The sequence below is a fragment of the Piliocolobus tephrosceles genome, chromosome 1 (genome assembly GCF_002776525.5).
Source record: "Piliocolobus tephrosceles isolate RC106 chromosome 1, ASM277652v3, whole genome shotgun sequence".
NCBI classification, from domain to species: domain Eukaryota; kingdom Metazoa; phylum Chordata; class Mammalia; order Primates; family Cercopithecidae; genus Piliocolobus; species Piliocolobus tephrosceles.
The window spans coordinates 63337337-63346699 of record NC_045434.1 but is presented as its reverse complement, the minus strand read 5'-3'; the positions used below and the strand labels follow the sequence as shown (position 1 = coordinate 63346699).

The window sequence follows — 9363 nt, the reverse complement described above, 5'->3', positions numbered from 1 at the left end:
AAAAAAAAAAAAAAAAAAGAAAAGAAAAGAAAAGAAAGGAAAAGAAAGAAAGAAAGAAAGAAAGAAAGAAAGAAAGAAAGAAAGAAAGAAAGAAAGAAAGAAAGAAAGAAAGAAAGAAAGAAAAGAAAAAGGCACATGTAATGCGGGGAAAATCCCTTCCGAATGCCCCGTTTGGGCTGCAGAATATGCTGACCTCACTTTTCTTTTCTCCTCATCACTGAGCTGTTCTTTGACAGGTTAAGTCATTGGGAAAGACAACAGGAAAGAACTGCAGAGTCTGGAGATGGGGCTTTCAGAAGCTCTAGGATCTTCGCTCCTGACCTTTGGAAAACTAGATAGATTTTTCTACTGTAATGATGGTCTGGGAGGAGAACTACCTAGAGGCAGGGAAATGCCTGCAATGACCTCTTGCTGTCTCTAACATCTAAGCGATGACTCAATGACCTCCATGCTGGAGGCAAGTCCAGCCAAAGTCTGGCATAATTTGAAGCAACAACCTTCACCATCTTACTTGCTGGGGTACAATATATTATCACCCTATTCTATATAAAGGTTACCTTAGATGGTCATCGCTAGGATAGACATTCATGGACAATATGCTCAACATTTCTCTCAAAACTCTCATGTTACAACTGGAATCTGTTGTTCCAGTTGAATAATAAGGCATCTCTGAAGTTTTTTTGAGGGAGGGAGGTTAATACCTTCTTCAGATGCAAAAAACCCACATAATTCTTTCAGCAGAAACCACGAAGTCTGCAACTTCCATTCAACTTGGATAGAAAAAGCAGCCTCCTGCAAATCAGCAAGAAAAATAAGCAGTGGTACCTGCTCCCAAATAAGAGACGGACCTGGATAAATATACAGAGTCAGAGCTGGCTTAGGGGTGGGAGGTTTCCCCAGATGTACTGTTTCTCGTGAGGCCAGAGCCAGAGGTCCATTAGGCAACCTCAGATTATTGTCCAGTCCCTATCCATCTCTTCTTCACCCTAGCTGTCCGCTCTAGGATCCAGTCTGTTAATTTCACTTTGGTCCCTGACTAGTCCTGTGTCATGAGCTCTGACAGCTGGGTCATGGCAAGAAGGAGGAGTGGAACAGAAAAAGATCCTCCACCTGCATTTCCAGGCCCACCCCCTTCACACACTGAACACCTACGGGGTGAGGTGGGAACGAGGAGAGACACATTTGTTTCTTTCATCTTAAGATGTGGAAAAACTTCACCCTTTGTCTAAAGATCTCATGATTTACACATGATGACGATCAATTTAGAAACTGATTGTTGAAAATTGGCTGAAGTGGAGCCAACTCTCAATTACCCAGTCCTGGCTGATTATCTAGCTTGTATATGGCTCACCTTCCTTTTTTTTCTGTACCTCCCTTTTTGGACATTTCAGCATTCACCGGCAGAAGGGCAGCAGATGAATAAGTGAAGTCAACTAACTTGCGTGATCAATGATGTTAGTTTAAGGCAAAATGCCGTGCTGGGTTCTGGTGCTGGTTTTGCTACTAATGATCGGGGTTATCTTAGTGAAGTCATTTGACTTCCCTGAATGCTGTGTTTCCTCATCTATGAGATGGCCCTGATTACATCAGCTCTATCGACCAAACAAGAAAACTGCAATCCTGACAGAGGCAGTGCACACCAAACGGCCTTAGTGACCGCCAAGTGCAACAAAGTTATATCTGCTCTGACAATTTCTTTGCCATTCTCAACTCTTCCTGTTCCATGTGAATATTCTCATCCTAGCAGCTTCACAGAATGCCAGCTTGTATCTTCAGCAAACACAATGGTAATTCTTTTCCAGTTCTAGCGTTCAGTAGAAACAAAACAGAAAAGGATTTTAAAAAAGTAAGAACATCGCTCTTCTTTTTGGCCTGACTTTCATGAAAACGTGGAGTCTGATTTCTTAAAGGTCTATGTAAGCCACGATTTAATTTTCTAGCAGCCCCAGCCAATGGCCACTGCAGACGTCTAAATAAGACCTGCCCCACCCTGGAAATATGTTTGTTCAAAAAACAGGAATGGGGAGCACACAGGATAACATCATCACCTCAGAAGAAGATGGCACACAGGCCCTCCACTGAAGAATAAACCTGTCACAGGTAAATGTCATACTCAGCCATCCACTCACCTGCTCAGTGCCACACAAAAATGAACAGATTGGTCTTTCCAACACCACCCTCTTGCAGACCCTCAGCACGCACATCCTGCACTGCCCCTCAACCCTCTGCCCCATGCCCTCAAATGGAGCCAGAGCAGTAGTTATAGGTAGGAAAATCGAAAAGAAAATCTGGAACGTGCTACAATTCCCAGGGGTCACCAGACTCCTCAGCCAAAGTGAGGCATTCTCCCCTGGGAGGCTGGACACATGCTACGATGCCAGGAGGGACCCCACTGCTCTTCCTCCTTCCTTTCCAAAAAGGGCAAAAAAGAGAATCAAACCTCAAACATTTTCCGATAGGTGCATCTCTCACAAACCTTTGTGTACTCTAGGAACCACAGGCATGCTAGAACAGGCCCAGCATGGCCTTGTGGGCCACTTCAGCCAAAGACCACACCACGGAGAGTTCTTGGGGTCTACCAGGCTCTGCCTGAGTCTCCTCAGCATGGTCATGAGTGCTTCAGAAAAAACTCAAAAGTCGCTTCCCAGGTCTGAGTCAAGATAGTCTTGACCTTAGGGTGGGGCAACCCATGACTGCTCCCAAGCTCCGACCTTATTCCACTTAAACCAGTGCCCCCAGGGAACCCAGCCTTCTGCCTGGTCTAACATCATCACCTCAGCCTCCTTGCTGTTTCCCCTAAGCCCCAAAACTGGCTCTGTTCCCCTTCCGACCCTGAGATCCAGCCTGGAACATGTGGAGAGAGGCTTGCCAAAACTCTTGGAAAAAAACTGAAAATGACTAAATGCAAAACCATCTCCCCAGTCAGGCCCGGCCTTCCCAGCTGCCGCCAGCCCTTCCCCACCCAGCCTTGAAGAGTCAGAAAGAGCCTTGCGGGAGGGGCAGGTGCCCAGAGTCAGCAGAGAGGGAGCGAGACCCGGCAGGGAGGCAGAAAACATCCTGCCACCAGCACGGACCCAGGTCTGCAAGCCTGTGAGAAGGACATTGTGCCAGCTGGTGCTGACTGAGCCCCAGGAACATGGGTCCCTCAGAAGGGCTGGGGCTGGGGAGCTTGCATGCTTTGCACACCCACAAATACTCACCCACCCAAGGATACTCACCTTGCCATCTGAGGAATGCGAACAGGAAGGGCCTCTGGTGAGGCCAGAGATGTGTTTACAGGTTCCTCAGCAGCCTTCATAGTAAGCTTGGGCAGGGCAAGAGTGCCAGCAGCTGCCCTCCATGGGGAAACTGAGGGATGAGGGGTGGGTGTGGGAGCCAGAGAGAGCCCTGTGGGAGAACACTGGGGTGCAGGAGCTGGGACCCACCCATGGCCATCCCATCTCAGGTAACTGCCTCTCACACAGGTGCTGGATCTGAAGCCCAAAGTGGAGGAAATGGCTTGAGGGCCTGAGACGTCAGGACAGCCTTGAAGACCTGTCAGAATGAGGCCTGCCCGAGAGGTTCTAACTTTACCACTGTCCCTGGCAAAGCCAGCAGGTAACTCCTGACCAGGTAACTCCCTTTCAACTGAACTAAGCATCCCTGTATCCCTGTATTCTGACCTCATGAAGCTATTTTGAGCATGAATGTAGCAGCGGGCTTGAAAACACTTTGGGCTCTTCAGGGAAAAGACACTACTGACATGTGAAGAATTCTTCTTGTGCCCATTCTCAGACCTGGGCTCGGCCTTGCGGCAGCTTCTCCTGAGCTCTGGCCCCTGATCTGCTCACACTTCACAGGAAGTGGCTCCCTGGCAGGATAAATTCACTCTCCCACCCAGCAGGGCCCTTGGGACTGGGCTGGGGGCTGTCTTTTCTTCGTCACTCAGGGACTACCTGCCAGGCTTGGCACAGGCTGGCTAGCCAGTAGAATTGGGGAGAAGAGAGAGGATAGCAGACCAAACCCTCAATGCTGCGAGGAGATGTCAATTCACTTCCACCTAATAACTCCGCAGGATCAGCAGGCAAACACACACGTTCATTACCAAGTCTAATTAGGCTGGCAGACAAGTGGCATTAATCATTTTTGACTGTACCTGGGATTCAAGCCCCCTGCACTCCATAATCAGAAAATTTCATGCTCTGATGAATAGTGGGGAAAATTAAGCGCACATTTAATCCTTTCACTTTCATCTTTTGATAAGACAGGAAGCAGGGAGGAGAGGAAAACCGGGCTGCAGCGTGGGGAGCTCAGAAGGCCTCTTTGAAAGCATTCCAGGTCCTTTCCCTGGCCCCTAACATACACATCCTCCAACAGGACCTTGCCCAAGAAGAAGACCCCAATTAGAGCCAGGGGTAGGAGAGGGCTTGGGAGTGGGGGATTCCCACAATCTTTAACAACAAAATAACCATTTCTGTGCTTCATTTTCTTAAACTCTAAAGCCAAACATGGGGCTAAATCAAGGAAAACACACACCACACACTCAGTGCTGCTGGGTGCACAAATACCTTCCAAGTGCCCAAGGTAAATAAATACAGAAGCTGCGAGAATAACACAGGATGATTTCTGAGAGGCCTGAAATGAAGACCTTTCTCTGCTACAGGAAGAATCAGTGCCAATGTCCTAGGAGCCTTTTTCACAAAGAACGCACAAGGGGGGGATGGGTCTGCAGGATCAGGGGGCTGTCATGCAGGTGCTTCCAGCTGTGCAGAAAGTGCAGAAAGTAGAGTTGAACCCAGCCAATAGTGCAGCAGCAAGACTAGAGAGACCAGACTAGAGGCCTTGGGAGACATCAGACATTCTTAACAAGAATAGTCCCGGTGCCCTTCCCTGAGGGCTGCATGGCAGGGCCTTGTATTCACAACATCATTAAAATCTATCACAGAGTCGGGAGGTGAGAGGGCCTCCCTTTCAACCATGTAATTCCAATCACTTAACAGTTCGCAGCCCTGAATAACACCCCTCTGGAGAGAGACTCTGACTCCAGGAGCAGACACTGATAATGGTCAAGGTGTGTCTAAGCATCTCCAGGAGGGTTTGAGTAAGGCTTAGGTTTCTCCAAGTGCCAGACCATTCCCTGGTCCAGGATGGCTTACGCAGCCACCAAAATGAGATGAAAGGTAAAAGGCCACCTCCATGCACCTTCTACAGAAGGAAGAGTAAGGGACATCATCTGTAAGGGAAAGTCCCTGAGAACAAAGTCAAAAGGCAGCCAGTGAGTTTCTCTGGTTACTTGCTGTTGACCATTCCCCACTAGAATGCTAGAAATGCATTCTCACCCTCACCACCACCCCTACCCCAAAACACACACATGTGCTCACACAACCTTTCTTTCTCTCTCTTTCCACATATCACCACTGGATTTCCTTCTCTATCTGACAACTATGATTTCTTTAATCCTAGAAATTAATATTAACTCTGAACTTCCCTGTTCACAAATCCAGCATTAACCAGAGCTTGGTTACAGACCTTGAAGTGGGGTAAGCTTAGGTTAGATGAACTTTTGCTAAAAAGGCAGACAGTGGGAAGAGTGTTTTCTAAAATGTTTTCCTTAATAAAAGCTCCTTCTGCCAACATGGTTCCCACCCAGTGTCAGCCTCCTGGGCAGACAGATGTCATTCACATACCCAATGCTCTCCTGCTTGTTTCCAAGGGCAGGGATATTTAATAGCACAAACAAGCCATCATTTTCATCACTCACCACGTAGTGAGACCCTGCTGTGTGCCTGGCACTCTGCTAGGTGCAAGTAACACAAAGACAAGGAGCCAACGACTTCATGGCCCCTATGCCAGGCACAGAAGGGTCTCCTCAGCCACAGCAGGACATCAGGTAGGAGTGGCATTTCTACAGGACGCCTAATACCCAAATTTTCTGGGATGCCTATGGCAGTCACCTCCCCACTTAGCTCAGCAACCAGGCAGAGTTTGCAAATTGTACTCACTGCTTCGAAAGGTAATCCTAGGAGGTGTCACGAGCCCAGACTAGTTGTTACAGCTGTTAGATGGGAGGGGACAATAACAATCATATCGAATTAAACATTCATATTGCATTTTGCTAGGCCCTGTTCCGAGTGCTTTATGTATATTAATCCATTTAATTCTCACATTAACATGCTGAAGTAGGTAATATCATTATCCCCATTTTTTTTAAACAAGGAAGCAGAACACAGAGACGTCCAGGGGTAACATGGGGACTAAGTGGTAGTCAGGATTCAAACCCAGGGCTCTGGTTCCAGTCTGTACTCTTAACTACTGCATAGTATGATTTTTTTAAAGCCCTATTTCTAACACTTGCTTTTCAAAATGAAGATAAAACAAAGCAACCCCACCATGGAATCAAACCCTTCAACTTGAAGAAAGATGCTCCACGAGTTTGGCCTGCTATGTCTCCACCTGCCAGCCCTCATCTGCACATCAGAACGTTTCTCAACTTTTGCCATCCAGCCATAGGTTCACAATTAGTTAAATATTAATCATGACAGAGACTCCTTTTTGTAGCCCCTTGATTCCAGTTTTGCTTTCTCTCCAGTGTTCAGACATCGTTAGTATTAAACCAACTATGTGGGGGGCCATGAGAGCCCAGGAAAGTAAAAAGACCTCACCAAGTCACGCACAAAGTCAGAGGTACTGCCTGGGGGCCTGAGTCTTCCTGCCACTAGACATGATGTATGACTTAATCAAAGGAGATCGACAATTCTGATGTGACATGATGATCAATTCATTTAGTCATGGAGTATCTCACACAGGCACACACAAATACACACAAAGGCACCATTATCACCAAACCAGAAAAAGAAAATCACAAAACTATGTGCAAAATCTTCAACAAGTGATATAGTTCCCCAAAGTCTAACTACAAACCAGAATGCCAATGAAGCAGATTTCCTGGGATTCCAGCTATAATAAAACTCATTTCACTGAGGCTCCCGGCTCTCTTCCTGTGTATAGGGGTTGTTGGATGCAGTAAGGGAATCTTGAAAGTGCAAAAGCTGCCGACACATGCAAGGGTAAGTTGCACTCGATTCTACTGCAGTCAAAGGCATTTACCAAAGGACAGCAGCCCCTCTACCCACAACATGTGCCTCTACAAACCTTTGCTCCTTCCTTCTTAATTAGCACCTGAACTGGGAGTTCTGGTGGAGGAAAGAGCAGCACCCACTTGCCCTTCCAATCTTTCCCTTCCAGTTGATCCAGGCTTACAGTCTGAGCTCTATTTCCCTGCAGCCAGCTGCAGCGGGTAGCACACTGAACAGCCTCGGCTGCAGACTGCAGGCAGAAAAAAGGTAAGGCTTTCCTGATGTGGAAATCGCTGCTGCTGTCCAAAGCTACAGTTGGATGGGAGATGTAAGGCTGCTGTCATGGGGGAAGGGCCTTTGCTGAAAGACGCAAACCACAATCCATTTCCAGAGATGCTTGTTAGAGGCTGTGCCATTGTCTGTGCTTTGGGCTTCAGTTATTTGAAATATCATGTAAACACATGAACACATGGCTGTGGATATCCTCTGCTAAACACGCAAGAGCAAATGCCGGGGAGGGGGTGGAGGGTGGACACCTATTAAAGGCATACGCACCCCTAACTGTAGGAGGAGAAAAATAATAAACCCCCAAGAAAACTGAAGATTAGCTCAGAAAATGTATACACTGGGGGCCCAGTGTTTTCTGGCTTTGAGAAGAGCCTGGCTCAGGAGGTGACTGGAGGGGCCTGAGAACTGTGGAGATGAAGGGACCACGTCAGGAGTTGAGTAATGTTAGAGCACGACGACTAGGGCAGGAACCCAAGAGGAGGAAGGGGAGGAGGCAGGGCACAGCCAAACATTGGAGCAGAGTCCAAAGGTTTGAGGGGCCAGAGGCGAAAGGCAGGAGGGGGCATGGGTTCAAGGTGACTTCAGGCTCTCTTCAGTCTCACAGCCTGCCTTTATCCGAAGCCTAACAAGGTCTCCTCCCTGTCCCAATAGGTCCCCCTGGAGGAGAGGTCTGAGCCTGGAGGAGAGGACTGAGCGGACAAACAAGCGTTTTGTCAGTAACCCTAATAAGCAAAGGTCAAACGGTCATCTCAACAGCAGTCTCACAACCCACTCCCAAGAACTCACAACGAAACCATGAGGGTGCACAGGGAGATGACAGAATGACCTTGTCGCCGAGGCCATCACCTACCCACCCCCCACAACCTGCGTGCGAGTGTGTGTGTGTGTGTGTGTGTGTGTGTGTAGGGCCGAGGCATGCACCTGTCAGGAGACAGGTATCTGTTAACTACCGCATAACCATACCTAGGCAGTGGGCAGGCACTAAAGGATACGGGGCAGGGAGCTAAGGAGCGGACTGTCCCCAGGGGTTACCTCCTTATGGTCGGGGCTCCCCTGGAGCCAGAGAGTGTAATGGCCCCTCTCTCCCTGCCCCAGGGCCCTACCAGTCCTTCGCCCCCAGACTGCGGTCTCCCCGCGCGCCCCTCCCCTGCCTTCACACTTACTAGCGCAGCGCAGCGCCTGCCGCAGCACCTCTCGTCCACACAGGTCACACCAGCCGGGGCCGCCCGGCAGCACCAATTCCGCGAAGCAGTGCCCCTCGCCTCGCTCCGCTGGGACTCGGGGATCCTGCGGCTGCTCGAAGATGCTCCGCACGTCGCGGGGTCGGGGCGCTCCAGGCCGCCGCCGCAGTCTCTGCTGCAGACCAGGCCGGAGCGGGCGAGCGGGTCGGGAGGCCCGGGGTGGGGGCTCCAGGTTCCCCCGGGCAGCCCTCCGGGCGCTGCGCCCCTCGTGCGCCCCGGGCGCAGTGGAGAGGGGCGCCGGGACACAGCGGCGCGAGGACCGGTCGGGGGGCGGCGGCGGCGGCTCGGGACCGCTCAGGCTCTGTAGATAGTGCGGCGGCTCGGGGTCCAAGAGTAGCGGGTACGGGCGCTGCCCAATGGCCGGGGACGCCATGGCCATACCCGGCTAGTGGCTGCGGCTTTGGCAGCGGCGGCTTTGGCGACTGCGCTACTCCCGAGCCAGCCCCGAGAGAAGGGGCGGCCCCACACCAGCGCGCCTTTAAAGGGACCGCAGCCTGCTGGGCGGGGCGGGGGCGGGGAGAGTCAGAGTGGCAGGAAGAACTACCCAAGGGAACCACCGACGGACCGAGGGGTAGGGTCGGTGCGGGGTGACGTCTGCGCCAGTGTGGATTTGGGGGCGTCACCTGGAGCAGCTGCAGGATTCCGCAGAGGAGCGCCTCTGTACAGTACAGTTCAGAGGGCGCATTTCTGCGGGGGACCCTCGGCCTTCAGCCCTGCCTCTTTCCCTTGCCGATCACTTCCCCCAACACCAGGTCCACCCCGCACCCGCACCCTCACGC

At 50.5% G+C, this 9363-nt stretch overlaps 1 protein-coding gene across 1 annotated transcript in view; it reads right to left on the bottom strand.

The window, feature by feature from the left end:
• Nucleotides 1-9063, bottom strand: part of LOC111522689 (ras association domain-containing protein 5-like) — a 47338-nt gene extending 38275 nt beyond the window's left edge. The window contains exon 1 of the mRNA XM_023186852.1: nucleotides 8507-9063. Within this exon, the coding sequence (XP_023042620.1) occupies nucleotides 8507-8963 (457 nt within the window). The 5' untranslated portion in view covers nucleotides 8964-9063. The remainder of the gene's footprint in view (nucleotides 1-8506) is intronic.
• Between the last annotated feature and the right edge of the window lie 300 nt (nucleotides 9064-9363).